The sequence below is a fragment of the Lampetra planeri genome, chromosome 44, assembly GCF_965212315.1.
Source record: "Lampetra planeri chromosome 44, kcLamPlan1.2.h2, whole genome shotgun sequence".
NCBI classification, from domain to species: domain Eukaryota; kingdom Metazoa; phylum Chordata; class Hyperoartia; order Petromyzontiformes; family Petromyzontidae; genus Lampetra; species Lampetra planeri.
In genome coordinates this window covers 5,722,734-5,743,455 of record NC_136150.1, presented here as the reverse complement: position 1 = coordinate 5,743,455, position 20,722 = coordinate 5,722,734, and the positions used below count along the sequence as shown (strand labels likewise).

The window sequence follows — 20,722 nt, the reverse complement described above, 5'->3', positions numbered from 1 at the left end:
TTCAACAGATACTCATCCTGATTAGTAATCTATTTAGCAACCAAAAAAAACACACACGCCGTGACTTATGCGCAGTGTTGCATAAGTCTGTGCGTGCGTGTTACGTGAAGGTGTGGGGTGTGTCTGGAAGTGAGTTTGGGTGTGTGTGTGTGTGGTGTCGACTCAACATCAAATGAGTTACATACCTGGTGAGGTGTGGAGTACACATCGCTACGAGGGAGATAAAGGTGGCCGAGCGTGGTGCTGGCCACCAAGCCCCTCGTGTGCCGTGACGGCCTTCGTAGATGCTCACGAATAGCACTTGCCCCAACAGTCTGTTAAGATTGTAAATGTTGTGGCTTGGGTCTCCAACACACCGGTGTGCTGTACGAGTGACGAATTGGCCACGTTCTGTTTACGTGACAACCCTTACTAGTTGGCCGTGTCGGGTCGTGGCGGGTTTTAACGACACATTTATATATTTACGCGATCTAACCCAAAAAAACCTGTATTATGGAAGTCTGTTAAGGCTATACGGGGATCTTTGTCAAAGTGTGGGAAGTGGTAATTTAGCGATGAGCACACAGCGCTACAGACCTGGTAACCCGAGTTTGATTCCCGCTCACAAACAAAATCGGTGACAAATATCGTCACCGGATCTGGACCTCCCCTAGGTCGACTCAGCCTTAAACATCAGCACTGGGGAGGCAAAGGCCGTGGTGTTGGCCAACCCATCCCCTCGGGTGCTGTCGACCTTAATAGGCGCTCGCTAAGAGCACTTTCCCCGGCAAGGATATTTGTGTGCTCGTGTTTCATAGTACTTTTACACGACACATTCACAACTCCAACCGATTAGCTGCCCACACCCAGTGTACCAATTTGTGCATCGTGGTGTAAACTGTCATTTTTTCATGGATCTTCACAAATCTGACTTCTTAATATATTCGCCTGTTACCCCACTCACTCCCCAGCGGGTCGGATATGCGACGTCTGTGCCGTACACACGTCCGGTTGCGTGTTGCAAAATGCGACCGACCGAATGTGAATTCCTGGCCTACAAGAATAAGATTTGTGAGTTTAGAGTTTAGGCCGCCTCAGGCTGGGTGCTTACACCGCAGTGGCGGTGTAAGCACCCAGCTTACACCGTGGGTTCGATCCCGACCCTGACGCCTGCTGCTGTATATTCAGAGTTTGCTTGTCTCTCATCATCATCATCACGGTGGCTAGGAGATGTTAACTACCTCGCCTGGTATACAGGAGGTCGTGGGTTCGAGCCCGACCCTGACGCCTGCTGCTGTATATTCGGAGTTTGCGTGTGTCTCATCGTCGTGGTGGCTAGGAGATGTTAACTACCTCGTCTGGTATAAAGGAGTTCGTGGTTCCGACCCTGACGCCTGCTGTTATATATTTAGAGTTTGCGGTGTCTCTCTCCCCGTGGTCGCGTGGATTTTTCTCCGGGTCCTCCGGTTTTTCTCTCCGCCCTTAGAATCAACGACGTGCGTATTTGGCTGCTACAAATGTCCACATGATTATACGCCGCTTCGTTTGAGCTATCATCGTTTGTGGTCGCTCGATCGCCGCTGAAAAAAAATAGCTATATGGCTCAGTAGCGCGCCCTTACCTGGTAAGATAAAAACTATAAAGTTTAGTTTTAGTTTATATCATGAAGATGAGTAAGTAAGTAAGAACGATGTGCGATTGCGCAGTGCCCCGAGCATGCCTCCGGCTCTCCCTCTCTCCACGGGAATGTTGGCTCGGAGCCACCAACATATATACTACAAGCGGACGTGGAGATATTCTCACATTTCACTCGTTTTGTGGGTGCGCGTGCGTGTGTGCGTTGATGGTCACCCACACCAACCCCGTGGTGTGCTGTGCCGGCCTTCATAGGTGCCTCTCGCTCACAGCACTTGCCACAACAGTCTGTTACAGCTTAACGGGGGATCTTTGTCTTTGTGTTGCTGGCCACCCACCCCTCTATTGTGCCGTGCCGGCCTTCATAGGCGCTCGCTCACAGCACTTGCCCCAACAGTCTGTTGCAGCTATACGGGGGTATACAGTATTTGTTTGGTGGAGAGTGGTGGTGCAGGTGTTAGCACGCTACGCTACGAACCCGTTTAGCTCGGTTCGAATCCCGCCGACGGTCACCAACACCAGTGACGATTATCTACACTGGTCTCGGGACTCCCCTAGGTCGGCTCAGCCTCAAATGAGTACCTGGTGTGGTGTGAAAATATCACCGTCGGCTGTAATGATGGCCACCCACCCCCTCGTGTGCCACGGTGCCGTCCTTCATAGGTGCTCGCTGATATTTAAAAAAAGCTCAAAACTTTCCACAATAACTCTGCGACCTTGACAGGAAAACAATAACATAGGCGACGTTTCGGGCAATGGCCCTTCATTGGTGCTCGCTTAACGACACTTGCTTGGCCAGACAAATTCACGAGGCTGTAGAAAGGATGCTTGGTCTTTCCATGACATCCTTTGAGCAAAAAAAAAGTGCAGCGTTTATCTTCCATTGGTGGCCATTGGTTAAAATTCCACTTTCACATGGCAAGGATGAATGTCATCAATGAAAATGTTGGCTTTTCACGGCGGTGGTGGTGGGGGGGGTGCAGCCTTGTCTCCAGTTGGCGGGCCACATTATTGACCCCGCAGGGATGATGGGCTGAGCGAGTACCTTGTGGTGATGTAATTGACGACATTCTGATGAAAACCAGTTGAACCAACCCAGCCGGTCTATGTTACTCCCTGCACAGTCGATGCGTATTGCACGTGTGCACGTGTGTGTTGCTACTCTTAGGTTTTTTTCGGTAAAGTCACGTAGGTAAAAAAAATGCAATTAAAATTAATAAAAGTAATAATAGAAATAAAATAATAAATCACGACGTTTCGGAGGCAACACAAGTCTCCGTCATCAGATGGGACCGTCACAGCTAGATTCACTGTATCAAGTGAGGCAAAGATTCCAAGAGACAAGTTCTTAAATACATGGGTATTACCTTGTTATCGCGGCATCTCTTGAGGAAGGCCAGCGTCTCGAGAAGCTGTGACTTCTTGTCTCGTTGTCTGTTAAAAACTCTAACAGATAGGTGAAATTCTTCCCCGTAGTGTTGTTGCTCATGAGATGTAGTGGTTAGCGCGCTGCGCTATGAACCCGGCGACCCGGGTTCGATTCCCACTCACGGCCAACACCAGTGACGATTATCTAAACCGGTCCTGGGTCTCCCCTAGGTCGACTCGGCCTCAAATGAGTACCTGGTGCGGTGTGTAAACATCGCCAGCAGGGAGACAAAGGCGACCGGGCGTGGTGTTGGCCACCCAACCCTCTCGTCTGCCGTGCCGGCCTTTATAGGTGCTCGCTAACAGCACTTGCCCCTACAGTCTGTTAAGGCTATACGGGGGATCTTTGTCTTTTGCATGTCGGGGAGCGGTAGTGTGGTGGTTGGCGCGCTGCGCTATGAACCCGGCGTCCCGAGTTTGATGCGCACTCACGGCCAACACCAGTGACGATTATCTAAACCGGTCCTGGGCATCTCCTAGGTCGACTCAGTCTCAAATTAATACCTGGTGCAATGTGTAAAAATGGCCATTAGGGAGACAAAGGTGATCGGGCGTGGTGCTGCCGAAGTGCTGCTCGCTAACAGCACTTGCCCCAACAGCATGTTAGACGATACGGATGATATTTGTCTCTGTATGCAACTACATACATGTGAAAGTCAAAAGTGTATTCACGGTAAAAAAAAAAAACATGGTCCTTAATGTTCGGCCCACGATTGCGTCATGTTTTACTGTGCAGTGCGGCGGTGGTTGACGACCGTGCATGTGGCTGCCTGTAATCCAGCACTGTGGAGGCAGCAGCGAGGGTTGACGGATCACACGCGGATGTTGCAAAACTCGCTTCCCGCCGGTGTCGATGAGGAGGTGCCGCACTACCCTGGCTCGCCAGGGGAGGGCGGCACAGCAAGTGGGGCCTAATCGCCATCTGTTTCCATCTGTACAGGGGACAGAGTGTTGACCCCTCGCGCAAGGTCGTGTGTTAACTCTGGTTGCTTCGGTTTATTACCACGTGTGTGAACACTCATTAATTGGCTGAAAACATCTTTAAAAAAATAAAAGCCCTGCTGAAACAGAAGTTTGGCATTCCTGGATATATGTAGGTAAATAAAATAAGCGTAGTCGACTGATGCAGTTTTTTTTGCGGGTCTCATTGAACAGACGAAAGCCATGTGGAAGAACGTTAACCCAGTGTGCATTCACTCAATGCCGTGCAGACAGTGGATGGTTCAATCTCCCAATAGATGTGCGGTGATTTCTGCAGGGAATTACCAAATGGTGCTGTTCGCTATACGGTGGGACATTAAGGGTGCTTTGTAACATCACCATTTGCAAAAAATTAAACCATTGTAGGCTACCGTTATAGCCCAAAGCCCAATTCTTAAGAAATCGCACACAGCTAAAATATAAAAATGTAATCGTTTCAATTATGTAGGAAGCTGTGAATTGAATTGATCTGTTCACTGCTGCGGTTGTGAAATCTGGACAGTTTTACAGCGTACAGAATACTGTGCACCCCAGTGTGTGTGTGTATATATGGGGAGCGGTTGGAGCAGTGGTTCGTGAACCTACACACCACGATGCCGGATAACCCGAGTTGGATTTCCCACCCATACACGTCAGTCGCAAGTGGTATCCGAACTTGTCCTGGATCCTCCCCGAGGTCAATGTGAAGTGGATACCCGTTCCAATGCATACACTTTAGCACTGGAGGTACACATACCCAGCTGGGTAATGGTACTATCGAAATAACACTCAAATTGTGCTGTGCTGGCCTTAATAGGTACTCTCTAACAAACGGGGATCGTGTGTGCACATGTGGAGTAGTTGGCTCTATGTATGTTGAACTCCTTTCACATCGTACGTAGCCAACCATACTAATCGGAAGTGCGGGGGAAGGACAACAAACTAAACACAAAGAGCAGTTTTAAAGAAATTAATTTTCAATCTGGATGATTTAAAAGTGTGGAGCCTCCAGTGGCTTTCTAATTTCGGAAAGGAAGAGCGTTCCAGACGGCCGCAGAAGCGCATTTGAAAGTGCGTGGATGCTGCAGTGAGCGTCTTTGTTCGATGGCGAGCCGCAAGCCGCTGCGAGGATGACCGGAGTTTGCATGATGATGGTTTATCATCCTTGATGAGTTCAACAAGGTATTGTGTCTCATTTGTGGTCAGCACTTTGTGTGTGTAATGAGTGCGACCTGCACTACCAACCCAGCGACCCAGATTGGAGTCCCGCTCACGGCCACCAACAACACCAGTGACGATTATCTGAACTAGTTTTGGGCCTCCCCTAGGTCGACTCGGCCTTAAATTAGTACCTCGTGCAGTGTGTAAACATTGCCACCAGGGAGAGACAAAGGCGACAGGAAGCAGCGGTGATATTTCAAACAAACAAAACCCATGCTTGACCGAGCATGCATTAATACAGCAGTGTAGAAGCCCAAACATTTTTTTTTTACTTTTGTAAGCTTTGGGCTACGCTTTTTTTTTCAAAGAAAGAAAACACCCCTGGAGTTTGACCTGCATGCTCAGAGGGACCGCAGTGTTCACGGCACGCGTGCCACTACTGCGTCCACCCGCGGCATTACAAAGTGCTGCTGAGGGCAGCCCGGCTGAACGAACGCCGGTAGCCCATGGGATACCTTTTTTGCCAGTTTCAAAGTATGACCATTCTTATTTTTCATACTTTGATACTGGCAAAAAGGTCCCATGATGTAGCTGCCCACCCCGAGCTATAAATGCTCTGGTAGTGGCATTGTCTTTGTATTGTTCATCTTTGGCATTCGCTGGTCTGACACTGGTGAGACTAGGCCATAAAGAAGGCTGTCTCTAGTGTAGGCCAATCAGTTTCAAAGACAATCCCACATATAATTATCAGAGCGTGTTTGCTTGCATGCTCACCACAAGTACGTGCGGTCAATGCAGTACTTAATTCCTTGCAAAAGGTTTCTATTTGGTGTTTGAACATCTTAACACGTCCTGTTTTATTGCCAGAAAGGGTAAAACCCCTGTTCTTTTTCTTGCCGGTAGCTCCACCTTTGGCAAAGAGAGCGAGGCTCGCTTCAACCGGGCCGAGCGAGGCTCGCTCGGCCCGGTTGAAGCGAGCAGCATATCCCGGCTATGGCCGTTCGGTCGGCCTGGTCAGAACGGCCGTGAGAATCCGTGATGGGCACGGTTGGCTACGTGCGGTGCGAAAGAAGTTCGGCTTACTGTAACATACGGCGTGCACTCGGCAGATGAACTCGCCTAAAAGCCACGAGAGGCGACACACACTTACAGGCTTTGCCTTTTAAGCGTGTCAAACTTGTCCATGACGAGAAAACTCATCATGACAGACAAAAAAGTTACAATTTTATGGGAACTTCTGAGTCTCACATGGAACATCAACAGGTCAACGTTGAGCCAACGGTTCCAACTAGAGGTCGCAATCGGGTACCCGATACCCGTACCCTACCGATACCCGGCTACCCGTACCCGGCCGGGTACGGATAAGGGTAGCCGTTTAAGACCCTGGTGCGGCCGGGTACGGGTACGGGTAGGCCGTGAGTCACCAGTGAGTAACCGTTTGTCACTTATTTCGGGTAGGGTACGGGTACGGGTAGGGAACGGGAACCCGTACCCGGCCGGGTACGGGTACCCATTTGTGACCCTGGTGCGGCCGGGTACGGGTAAGGAATCAAAACCCGTTTGCGACCTCTGGTTCCAACCTGGCTTGGACAAGGGGACCACAAATGCAGTTCTTCAGGAACCGCCGATGGTTTTTTGTTGCATAATGCATAACGGGCAAAGTGTGGGGGGGGGGGGACTGCTTTCTGCACACGTTTCTGTGTTGCCAGAAACCAAACGTGTACGAATAAAAACCGTTGGCAGTCGATGGATGGGGCTGAATAAAATGCAAATATTTGTAATAGAATTTAGCGATGAGCATCTTCGTTTTTTTCCTTATATCTGTACGGTACACAGACGCGCCATCCGCCCTTCGCTTCGCTTGCTGCCTCGTTTGCATTTATATGATTTCGATTATTTTGGCTGCTATAAATTTCCACGTAATAAGCTACTTTGTTGAGCTATCATTTGTGGCCGGGTCACTTCTGAAAAATAAGCTAATAGCTCAGTGGGCTTTAACTGGTAAGATTAAAATAGTTTAGTCGTTATTTTTAAAAAGTGATTTGTTTACCTTTCCTATACTTTGCACTCCTGTTGTATTTTTGTACTGTTTGTTGCTGTAACGTTCTGAGACCCCGTGCCCTCTAACTGGACATCTGTGAAAAATAGTTTCATAGCTCATCGGATTCCTCCTCCAAGTATAAATAAACATTCTGATTCTGATTCACTTTCGACTCTTTAAGCCAGGCATGTCAAAAGTCCGGCCCGCGGACCAATCACGGCCCGCGGGCAGATTTCATACGGCCCGCAGCTTCGGTCTTATAACGTGTTATTTATGGCTCGCCAGCTCTGTCAGAATAAATACATCATGAAACTCATGGAAATTTCAGGTATTCGATACAGTTTATTCAATGTTATCTGACTGAATGAAAGGCAGAATTGCGTTTTTAGAGTTGTTCCCGTCTGCCTGAGTGGCTTATATTTGGTTACATTGTCATTTGAAAAATGAAGGTAATTGTGACAATGGAAATTGTTTTATAACGGTGTGTATTTCCACGTAACTTTTGTGGTTAAAACAATGTGAAAAGGAACTATTGGCCCCCGGGCACCTTCACTTTATCAAATGTGGCCCTCTTTGCAAAAAGGTTTGGACACCCCTCCTTTAAGCGGTCTTGAGCACCAAGTCCCACAGTCCCCCCCTCATCCCAATTTGCATGGCGAAAGGGAGGAGATGAGAGACACGCGCTGCGTGCATTTGAAAACACTGCCAGGTTATCCCTCCCGTAAGCTTGCAAAGAAGAGCCCTTGAGTCCTAAAGATGCACGCTGAGCCTTATTGACTTCACACCCCACCACCTCCTCCTCTCTCTTTCCTGGGGGGAGCCCATTGTTTGGGCCTTGTGTTACTTCGTCACAATTGGACACAAGTAGACCTTTGTTGTTTAAAGGGCCACTGCTGGTGGGTTTTATAGGATGACCCACAGATTCCCGTTTGGACCTTGTGATTGAGTGGCCATTAAATAAGCCGTTTGGTGACGGTGTTTGCTCTCTGCCACATGTTTAAGGCCACATTGGTGCATTTAGTTTCATTCTCACCAGGGACTGTTGCAGCCCTGTGATTTATCTGGGCCACAATAGACTTGATGCCTTCCAATAGGTATCTGTTTGGTGTTTGGACATCTTAACACCTGTTTTTATTGCCAGAAAGGGTGAGGCCTATTCTTATTTTTTCATCGATAAATACTTGGATTATGAATGATAGATGCGTCACAATGGCAGGTGATTTGTCTTTACGCTCAAACAATGAAAAGGGACGGCGCTCATTCGCGAGCCGATGGAGGAAATTCCACATTCCTGTATCTCTCCGTGGGACGAGCAATGTTGACTTCTCACAAAGTGGCAATCGTTTTATCGAACTTGGGAGGTATGATAGACAGAGTCAAACCTTGACTGGAATTTACAGACATTTTATCAATCCGCTGCTGGATGAAGGCGTCCCCGACACTGTCGGCAATGGGGGTTGTTTGAGCATGCTTCACCGTGCTGGTCGTTTTGTATCTACGTTGAACTTCTTTCGCACCGTCCGTACGTAGCTAACCGTGCTAATCGGTGGCGCAGGGGAAGGACAACAAACCAAGCACAAAAAGCGTCGAGCACCGTGCGTCGAGCACTCGAGGGGAGAGGGGGAAAGAGCGTAGAGCCCTTGCGATGAGGATCCTTGTCGAAATCCCTGCGTCAAGGGAGCAGCGTCAAGTTACCCTCCAAACACGGCATGCAAAGAGCATTTCAAAGGGCCTTTGACAAAAGGCCTAGATGCGAAAACAGCTATTTAGAAATTGTTCGCACATTACAACCACGCACCTGCGATCGGCCCTGTCACACGGAGTGATGAGCCCGCGCACGCACGCACGCACGCAAAGAAAAACAAATATTCCCCCGTATAGCCTTAACAGACTGTTGGGGCAAGTGGTTTTAGCGAGTACCTATGAAGGCCGGCACGGCACACGAAGGGCTGGGTGGCCAGCATCACGCCCGGCCGCCTTTGTCTCCCAAGTGGCGATGTTCACACACCGCACCGGGTACTCATTTGAGGCTGAGTCGACCTAGGGGAGGCCCAAGACCGGTTCAGATATTCGTCACCGGTGTTGGTGGCCGGGAGCGGGAATCGAACTCGGGTCTTCGGGTTCGTAGCACAGTGCGCTAACCGCTACACACACGCACACATACACTCTGCAGTACATAAACTATATGAGTGATGGTCAAAATGTTTTAGAAACTGGTTATTAATCGCGCCTGTATAATTGCTTCGTAATTTCAGTATTTTATCTTATTAGCGCGTGTAATCACACATTCTGTACATGTATCATTTATAACCTCTTCCAAGACGTCTGTCCTGCCGAGAAGAGTCGGACAAAACACCCTCCAGAGGCCAAGAGACTCGCGTGTGGAAGCTCTTCTGCCAGCAGTTGCGTTAGCCAGCAATTGCAGGGCTGTACCTTTACCCACTGTCTTCTCAGTAATAATTTTTAAAAACATTTCATGAAGCTACTTTTATCTAGATATATCTCGTACCACTGTATGTATACGTTAGACTTTTTGTAAAAAATAAATCTATTAAAATCAAATCTAAATACAGTAAATCTCTATGACATACGTCAATGCAAGAATGCAGATTTTAGACGAATGGTTGATCTTTATCTTGTGTGTACTATTTAGCGGTGTGCCAACATCTATATTGTGTTTGCTAAGTTATGAAATTAACTCGATTCGCCAGACAGCTCAGCTGCACGTGAACGAGAGGCGAGGATTTGTGCCCGTTCATTGCGGCGACCTCTTTTCTCGTTTCTAAAATGCAGGGGGTTCGTCAATGTGCACAGCGTGGCATACATCTCCAGCTGTGTGCGCCGTGGGAGAGGGCCTCACAATCCAAAAGGTTATAAGTTCAAATCCCGGTTGGGAGGTCCACCATCCAGCCCGTTGTTCATCCGAGGCAAATCACCAAAGCTAAGCAGGCCTTGAGCCTGGATAGTGCTCGGATGGGCGACCACCCCATGCAAAACACGCGCTATAGGCGAGGGGCGAGGAGCTTGTGGATCGTTCCACAGAGAAGCTGTGGAACGTGCCAGTCTGTGTGACCCGTAGCTGGCAGCTGATGGATCATGTGGCAGCAGGGGGGACAGCGATGGGTGCAAGCGAGGTTCACTCTCTCTGCACTCCGCCCTGCAGGAGCTGTGCTGGAGCGCTCCTCACCAAGGCACTCTCTCTCTCTCACCCTGTGTTCCAGGTTTTCCACTGGGCGCAGCTAGAAAACCTCTTCTTCCGTGAGAAGAAGTTCTCCGTGGAGGTGCACGACCCTCGCCGGTAAGATTCATCACGGATGATCCCTTCCGCGCGCACGAGACGCGGGTCGGTCGCCGCTGCTGCGTTGCCAGTGATGCACGGGCACACTTAACAATAAAACTCAACACGTTCGTCAATAACAACAACATTGTCAATCACTTTAAGGGCACTACACTGTGGCGAGATGTTTACTACCTCGCTTGGTTTACAGGAGGTCGTGGGTTCGATCCCGACCCTGACGCCTGCTGTATATTTGGAGTTTGCGTGTCTCTCCCCGTGGTCGCGTGCTATACATTTCCACATGATAAGCCGATTCGTTGAGCTATCATTTGTGGCCAGGTCGCTTCTGAGAAAGAGCTACATAGCTTAGTGGGTCTTAGCTGATAAAATAAAAAATAAGTGCCATGAAGACGGGCCACTGCCCAAAGCGTCGCCCATCATATTTATATGTTTTACTTTTAATGGCCGCACACACACGGAGTGTTATTATTGACCAACGTGTTGAGTTGCTGTTGTTGTTGATTGTGCTTGTGCACCACCTCCGATTAGCACGGTTGGCTACGTGCGGTGTGAAAGAAGTTCACACACACATTAGCAACGCAGCGGCAGCATCGCAAGATAAGAGCGTCGAACAGTGTGGTGGCAACGTCTCGCAGTGGAACACAAGTGCAGGAAAGTTTTCGGGAAAACAAATTAGTCCCCATTCGTTTATCCCCAGCTTCACGAGATTCTCTTGCGCAATATTCAATGGAACAGACGTCGCCGAGTTCATATTCCAACAGGTTTTAAAGTTGTGTTGACGGTTCGTGTGAAGAACATCAAAATCACCATCTTCATAATAATCATCAATATCGTGTGCGTGATGCTTCCAACTTGCAGGGCAGTGAGAAAAAAAAAATATTCAGGGCCTACCTTGGCTCCTCCCACCTTCAACCAGTATATATACAAGGATTGTTTTCTTGGAATCTCTCTCACTTGATACAGCTATCGTGCTGTGACGGTTCCACCTGAAGACGGAGGCTTGTGTTGCCTCCGAAACGTCGTGATTTTTATTTTATTTTTATTTTACTTTTATTCATTTTAATTTTATACCTACGTGACTTTACCGAAAAAACCTAAGAATATGGACCATAAAGGTGGCGGCACAGACGATAAGGTTGCCGATGTCTTTAGCTCCGGGTGCTCCCATTGTCTGCCACACAACGGATGGAAAGTCCGCGCCTACCCCGGCTCCCGCAATGGGAATGTGGAATTAGCACTGCTGTGGCTTAACCAGCAGCAGAACGAGAGAGAGACACTTTTGACTTTGGACTTTTGATTTTGCGGAACTGCGAACGAACGAAATGCGATGCCTCCTTCGATTTTGCGCCCCGCATTCAGAGGGGGGGGGGGGGGGTTGGGGGGCGGTTGCCGACCACTGAACGCGGCACGTGGTTGTTAAGCCAGCCGAGTGGTAAATGAAACGTATCGCACACGCCATCAATCCTAATGAAGATAAACCGTCAGCTCTCAAGATGCACGGAGGCCCCTTCAAGTGCAAAAGAGCCCATCTTTATCTAACGAGGGTTACGGCTGCTCTTCCACATTAATTTCCTGTTTTGGGTTTTTTTTTCCCCTTCTGTGTGTGTTCATGTTTTGTGCTCCTACGCGTCCGTGTGTGTTGGGTTTTGCCAAGCACTACACCCGCCGCTTGTGGGGAGAGGTAGTGTAGTGGTTAGCGGCGCTGCGCTACGAACCCGGCCAGCCGAGTTCGATTCCTGCTTACGGCCGATCACAGTGGCGAACACGTTCCTTCAGAGTGGGCAGGTAGGAACTTCGTTGGACAGCGCATTCGTGCGATCCGTGTCACGCGGCGCAAGCTGCGTGGGGCGGCGCGTCACGTGGTGCCGAGCCCGCCCGAAGCTCTCTATGAAATACAAATCGAGGGCGTGGCTGTGCACGACAGACAGACAAATAATCCCTGGTGGGCAGTGTGGAACTGTTGTTCCTACCTGTAATATCTGAGCCTGTCCTGGGCTTTCCCCTGGGTTAACTCAGCCTTAAAAAAAATCACTTGGTATGAGGTGTAAACACTGGAGAGTCAAAGGCTGCTGGGCGTGGTGTTGCCCCCCCCCTCGTTTGCCTTCATAGGTGCTCGCTACCAGCACTTGCCCACAAGTATGTTGAAGGCTATACTGGGAACATCATCAGACCTCCTTTGCCAGTACCAAAATATAATAATAGGGGTGTTTCCCCTTTTTTCTGGCAACAAAACTGAAACCTTTTTACGATGATTCATGTGTGCATTAACCACAATACTTGCAGTCAAATGCAAGCAAAAAACACACTCTGATAATATATGCATTGTCCTTGAAACTTATTGGTCCACACCAAGGGACGGCTTTCTTTTGAGCCTCGACCCAATTGGTGCTCGACCAGAGGACGCACCAATTTATATATTTACGCGATCTAACCCAAAAAAACCTCTATTATGGATGATATTGGTCGCGAAAGCATCGAAAGCCTACTTGTTAAACTGTTGTGGGGCCTTGCTTGGCACAAACAAGCGCTCACTATGAGCCGATTCGCAGCGTTGTGGTTTAAAGCATAGGCGTGATAAGAGTGCTTGGCTCACGATGATGGTTGCAAGTTTCAATCCCGGTCGGTGGTAACAACTTGTGGCCCATTGTCTCGCTGCTGTCGGTAATACGAGCAGCGTTGCTTTGCCACAAAATGAACCGTGGTCATCCACGGTTGCCCCAAAAGTATGTTGCGTGCAAAACAACTGGAAATGTCAAATGTACACCACTGGCTCAAAACGGACCCCCCACCGCTGAGAATGAGGACAACTTTGCAAAACATAAAACTCAGTGGCCTTTAAAGGAAATGTCGATGATAGGTGACGTTTTGCATAAAGGCCCTTCTTCGCTGATAATTAAAACATATTCATTTAACGCTGTGATCGTTTTCATTGTAAAATTCCACGTGAAATTCGCAGCCTGTAGATGCCACGTGCCCCTTGGAATTTTACAGTAATATTAAACCGTACCTTTTACCGTGACGACAACTCGTGGGCGTAATACACGTGTACATTTCTACGCGCGCGCACACACACACACGCGTGCACACACACATACGCGTGCACACACACACACGCGTGCACACACACACACGCGTGCACACACACACACGCGTGCACACACACACACGCGTGCACACACACACACGCGTGCACACACACACACGCGTGCACACACACACACGCGTGCACACGCACACACGCGTGCACACGCACACACGCGTGCACACGCACACACGCGTGCACACACGCACATACGCGTGCACACACGCACATACGCGTGCACACACGCACATACGCGTGCACACACGCACATACGCGTGCACACACGCACATACGCGTGCACACACGCACATACGCGTGCACACACGCACATACGCGTGCACACACACACACGCGTGCACACACACACACGTGTACATTTCTACGCGCGCGCACACACACACACGCGTGCACACACACATACGCGTGCACACACACACACGCGTGCACACACACACACACACGCGCGTGCACACACACACACGCGTGCACACACACACACGCGTGCACACACACACACGCGTGCACACACACACACGCGTGCACACGCACACACGCGTGCACACGCACACACGCGTGCACACGCACACACGCGTGCACACACGCACACACGCGTGCACACACGCACACACGCGTGCACACACGCACATACGCGTGCACACACGCACATACGCGTGCACACACGCACATACGCGTGCACACACGCACATACGCGTGCACACACGCACATACGCGTGCACACACGCACATACGCGTGCACACACGCACATACGCGTGCACACACGCACATACGCGTGCACACACGCACATACGCGTGCACACACGCACATACGCGTGCACACACACACACGCGTGCACACACACACACGCGTGCACACACACATACGCGTGCACACACGCACATACGCGCGCACACACACATACGCGTGCACACACGCACATACGCGTGCACACACGCACATACGCGTGCACACACGCACATACGCGTGCACACACGCACATACGCGTGCACACACACACACGCGTGCACACACACACACGCGTGCACACACACATACGCGTGCACACACGCACATACGCGCGCACACACGCACATACGCGTGCACACACGCACATACGCGTGCACACACGCACATACGCGTGCACACACGCACATACGCGTGCACACACGCACATACGCGTGCACACACGCACATACGCGTGCACACACGCACATACGCGTGCACACACGCACATACGCGTGCACACACGCACATACGCGCGCACACACGCACATACGCGTGCACACACGCACATACGCGTGCACACACGCACATACGCGTGCACACACGCACATACGCGTGCACACACGCACATACGCGTGCACACACACACACGCATGCGCAAAGAGCACACGCGCGTATACAGAGCTTTTTTTACGGGGGGGCAGATGCTCACTGGTGCAGTAGACTGCTCAATTGAAGGGTACTCCAGTAAATGGGCTGGGATTCGTGTTACAGCATGGTCGGCGCTTTCAGGACACGTGATTAACTTGGTCGATAGCGCAGGCACACGGCACGCGCCCATTGCCGCTACCCTCCGAGAGAGAGAGAGAGACGCATTCACGGGTTGTTGAGAATACGCTCGTGAAGTCGAAGCGTGCGTTCCTGCTCAAACGAGCATAGAGGCGATTTGCTCATCTCGTCCGTTTATATCCCTGCAGAGCCACTTGGTGGAAATTCCACATTCCTATGGTGGTGGCGAGTCTCTCCTCCAACGAAACCAACCGCTGTTGTTGACTGCCCCGCAGAGACTTAGTTTACCGACCGTGCAATGATGATGATGGCAGTGGCCAGATGTTAACTACCTCGCCTGGTATGCAGGATGTCGTGGGTTCAGTCCCGACCCTGACACCGTGTATATTTGGAGTTTGCAAGTTCTCCCCGTGATCGTGTGGATTTTTCCTCCGGCTTCTCCGGTTTTTCCCTCCATATTTAGAATTAACATGCATTTAGAGTATTTGGCTGCTGTAAATTTCCACGTGATGATAATAATAAGGCACTTCTCGTTGAGCTATCCTTCGTGGCAGGTCGCTTCTGACAAAGCTCTGTTTAGCTCAGTGGGCCTTACCTGGTAAAATCGAAAAAAGTGCTTAGTTTCGTTTTACAGTCGGTCAACCTTCTGATTTTCTGAGCCGCTTCACTCTCGTCCGCTGAGCCAGCCGGCGGGGTTTTTTGAGAATGCGAGCGCGCGTCTTTTGTCCAAGAGCGTGAATGTCTTGCGGAAGAGGAAGTAGAGGGCAGGGGCGGGTTGAGGGCCGTGCGTTCGACCGACTACCCGAGCTGTCTCCGCAGGGCACATCGTCGTCTCGAACTCTGGTTCGGACGTGTGGCCGTGTGGCCGCGTGATCTCCCCGAAAGAACCAAAGAGTACGCCAGTGTGGATTTGCTGCAATTTATAAAAACACCGTGCGATTGTCTTTTTTTTGCCAATCTGTAGAACGTAAGAGAGTTTGCTTCAGGGTGCCACGATGGCGGGATGTTAACTCCCTCGCCTGGTATACAGCGGGTCGTGTGTTCGAACCCCACCCTGATGCCTGCTGTAGATATGCAGTTTGCACGTTTCTCTCTCCGTCATGGTTGCATAGATTTTTCTCCGGGTCCATCCGGCTTTTCCCTAAACATTTAGAACCGGCGTGCGTTTAGAGTATTTGGCTGCGATAAATTTTCACACGGTAAGCGACCTCCGATTAGCATGGTTAGCTACGTACGGTGCGAAACCGGTTATGGATACAAATATACATGCTTCGTTGAGCTATCATTTGAGGTCAGGTCGCTTCTGAAAAATGTCTATATAGTATAGCTCGGTGGGCCTTACGTGGTAAGATTAAAAAAATAGTTTCGTTTGCGTTGTTTGAAAACTGCCGGCGTGAAGAAAAACGCGTGAGTGCCGCATGGACAGCATCTCTTCTGGACGCATGTACGTTGAACTTCTTTCACGCCGTACGTAGCCAACCGTGCTAATTGGAGGTTCAGGGGAAGGAACCATAAATATGTTGTCAAGCACGAGTTACATTCTGGCCGTGTAGCACTGTGTAAAGGGGTTAACGCTAACAGCCACAAGGATACCTGGAAATCCATCTATTTTGTAATTTTCCTTTGTTCCGTGCGGTTTTGTATTTTTAAAATTTCCTTTGTGTTTATTCATTATTTTTGTTTGCAGGGCGTCAGTGGGCCGCCGTTCGTTCGGGCAGGGTGACATCGTCGTGCACTCCTGGTACGGCACCCCGTCGCTCATCAAGGCCGTGTGGGCTATGGCCATAAGCCAGCATCAGTTCTACCTCGACCGCAAGCAGAACAAGGTGAGGAGAGGCTTTTCCCGTGTGAAATGATGCCAGTCCCCATGCCCACTGGTGTGGGGGCGGTGGGGGGTGGGGGCGGCGGGGGGGGGGCGGCGGGGGGGGGGGCGAGGGGGGGCGGTGGGGGGGCGAGGGGGGGCGGCCCCACCCTGGTTCTCAAACAGAGCAAGTTGGCTTGGCCCGTTATTCCCATGGTAGTAATAATAATACTTTCATTTTTTGTTGCGTCATTCATGCCAACAGCATCCCACAACGCTCTAGATGAATTATTTCTAAAGGACCAAATCCCATGTCCTGCGGTCATCTACGTATGGTGCGAAAGAAGCCCAACATCATTGGAACCTCCTTTGCCAGTAGCAAAATATGATAATTGTTTTTTTTACCCTTGATGCAAAAAGGCATCGTCTCACATGGTCCAACACCACGTGAGACTAGGCTCTAAGAAAAGCTGTCTCGGGTGTGGACTAATCAATTTCAAGGACAGTGCATACATTATCAGAGTTGTGTTTTTTGTTTTCATTCCGACCGCAGGTATTGTGGTCTATGCAAACGTGACTCCTTGTAAAAAAAGGTGTCAGTTTTGTTGCCAGAAAAAAGGGTAAAAAAACTATTATCAAGCCCAACACCCTACTACCAAACTAAATCAGAAATTAAATAAACAAATTCAGAAATGGCATCAAAACAGAAAGTACAAACAGCCAAAAAGGTGATCACAACCTGGTCCAAGCCGGCAGCATCTGGACTGCTTGGCTCGCTTTAGCCCAAGTTAAATTAAACTAAAACTACGAACTATGTTTATTTTACCAGGTAAGGCCCACTGAGCTATACAGCTCTTTCCAGAAGCGACCTGACTATCACAAATGATAGCTCAACTAAGTAGCTTATCGTGTGGACCATTTATAGCAGCCAAATACCCGATTCTAAATGTGGACGGAAAAACCGGAGAACCCGGAGAAAAATCCACGGAACCACGAGGAGAACGAGAGAGACATGCAAACTTGATATATGCAGCAGGCATCAAGAGTCGGGATCAAACTCACGACCTCCCGCACACCAGGCGAGGTAGTTCACATCTCGCCACCATGGCACCCCAAAGTTTATAAGTGGAGCTAAAGGTGCAGTCCTGAAATGTTTTTCTCGCACAACTGCTCGCGAGCCAGAGGTCGCAAACGGGTTTTGATTCCTTACCCGTATCTGGCCGCACCAGGGTCGCAAATGGGTACCCGTACCCGGCCGGTACCCGTACCCAGCCGGGTATGGGTACCCGTACCCTACCCGAAATGAGTGACAAACGGTGACTCACCAGTGACTCACGGCCTACCCGTACCCGTACCCGGCCGCACCAGGGTCGCAAACGGCTACAAGTACCCGTACCCGGCCGGGTACAGGTAGCCGGGTATCGGGTAGGGTATGGGTATCGGGTACCCGGTTGCGACCTCTGTCGCGAGCTCTATAGACTGCCCCTCTAAGAGGGTATTTGGCCTACTCGTCCATGCCGGTCAGACGTCTCGCAAGAGGTGGGAGGACCCACACTTTACCCCACCACGTAAGACCTGCCGATGTAGTGTACTCGATTTAAAGCTTTCGTGACAGCAGGGATTCATCTTCTTGGTTCTTTTGGTAAAGGTCATGTAGAATGGAAATAATAAAAATAAAACATAATACAAATAATTCTCACGACGTTTCGGCCACAACGCAAGCAAGCCGTCCTCAGGTGAAGAATAGGTCTGTCGAGAAGACAGAGTCTGAATGGACCGAAAGAACCAAGAAGATATAGTGTACTCATTAATACAGCTGGCTAGACAGAGAGTGGGATTGGGGGGGGTGGTGATTCAAGATTCTTGCCAATTACTTCAACTGCCACGCCGGGACATCGAACCGGTGACCTTCTGGACCAACCACGCCTTCTTCTTGGTTCTTTCGGTTAAGTCACGTAGAAGGGAAGTAATAAAATAATAAAAATAAAACATAATAAAATAATTCTCACGATGTTTCGGCCACAACGCAAGCAGCCGTCTTCAGGTGAAGAAATTCTTCACCTGAAGACGGCTGCTTGCGTTGTAGCCGAAACATCGTGAGAATTATTTTATTATGTTTTATTTTTATTATTTTATTACTTCCCTTCTACGTGACTGTACCGAAAGAACCAAGACGATGAATCCCTATAGTCACGAAAGCTTTAAATCGAAATTCAACCACGCCTTCACGGCAGCGTCCCAGCCCGAGCGTAGCGGTGTGGAGTCTGCGCCACGTGACTTTCGCATCAAGTCCGTAGACAATAATTTTATTCCAAAATACAGTTTGGAAAGCCTACGTGTTAAACCAATCATCTTCTTGCGAGCTACGACGTGAGATCATGCGCCGTGAGCGCAAGGGCGGCTTCGGAGCGACGTGCCGACTATGCGTTTGGTCACGCCAGCATCCTCCCCCCCTCCTCCTCCCAACCAACCCCCTTCTCACCTCCGTCGGTAGCGCCGCGAACGCCCCTGGGTCTAACCGCCGCCGCGTATCTTTGTCGACGCAGGCGAAAATCCCGGCGGCGCGCAGCATGAGCGAGATTGCGGAGGACATGGGCGACCTGGAGCTGACGGGGACGTCGAGGATGAGCAAGGGACTCGGCGAGAAAGGCGTGGGCAGAGGCTCGTCTGGTACGGCTCAACTTTTGTTGTCCTTCCGCCCCCGCACACCTCCACCAAATAAGCACGTTTGGATATGTGCGCTGCGAAAGAAGTTCAACGTGTGTAAAATAAAAACTATAAACTATTTTTATTTTTCTTCTCGGTCATTTCGGTAAATAATAAAATAATAAAAATAAAACATAATAAAATACAATTCTCACGACGTTTCGGCCACAACGCAAGCAGCCGTCCTCAGGTGGAGAACAGGTCTGTCGAGAAGACAGAGTCTGAATTTCAGATAATAATTCTCACGACGTTTCGGCCACAACGCAAGCAGCCGCCCTCCGGTGGAGAACAGGTCTGTCGAGAAGACAGGTAAGGCCCACTGGCTCTTTTTCAGAAGTGACCTGGCCACAAATGATAGCTCACCGAAGTGGCTTATCATGCTTAACAGGGCTATAAACAAGAGGTGAGCACCAATGCCTCCGATTAATCGAGTAGGAAACCACTTCGATTTTTTATTTTACTTTTTAGTCTGGCATGGCATGCGAGCACCTGCTTTCCATAGTACAACCCGCACCTACAATTAGCGCACTTGGCTACGTACAGTGTGAAATAAGTTAAACATACATACAACATACCGTACATACATCGGATCCACACCAGAGACCATGCTAAAACAAACCTGGCATGCCTCAAGGGAGGTGTGAGATTATTTTTCCACTGCGGAAGCCGAGCCGTACCGCTGACGTCACGAGCAGTGAACGAGTCGATTAACAGCGGCCACCCTTGGCCCCGGTTTGGGCCCACAGTTAGATCCGGACGCCTCGTGAGGCCAGAGTTTGACGGTTTGGTTCTGGCTCAGCCCGACAGAGGAAGGCCAGTGGAAAAACAGCCGGCGTGGTGGAAAAATGGGATACGGTTGGGGCCATGTGGCCATTTCACCGCGACCACCTTTGCCTCACCCCCCGGGGGCGATGATATTTACACGGCACAGCAGTGGGGAGTGGGGAGTGGGGGGAACTAATTTCTGCTTCAGCCTGAGGGGTGACCTTGTTGAGGCGCCTGGACCATGTTCGTAGAATGAGTGCCAAATAAGGTGGTCAAGTACGATCAGAATTCACAGCGCAGGTCACTGGAATCGGACGAATCGCAGGGCGGAGTGAAAGGAGCGATTACATTAGAG

At 49.9% G+C, this 20,722-nt stretch overlaps 1 protein-coding gene across 2 annotated transcripts in view; it reads left to right on the top strand.

Annotated features, from left to right (window-relative positions):
• The window catches only part of LOC144732882 (uncharacterized), a 295,786-nt gene that overhangs the window by 223,779 nt on the left and 51,285 nt on the right, over positions 1-20,722 (top strand). For both annotated transcript variants that reach the window (XM_078614545.1, XM_078614544.1), the window contains exons 12-14: positions 10,426-10,502; positions 16,783-16,921; positions 19,443-19,566. In XM_078614545.1, the coding sequence (XP_078470671.1) occupies positions 10,426-10,502; positions 16,783-16,921; positions 19,443-19,566 (340 nt within the window). The remainder of the gene's footprint in view (positions 1-10,425; positions 10,503-16,782; positions 16,922-19,442; positions 19,567-20,722) is intronic.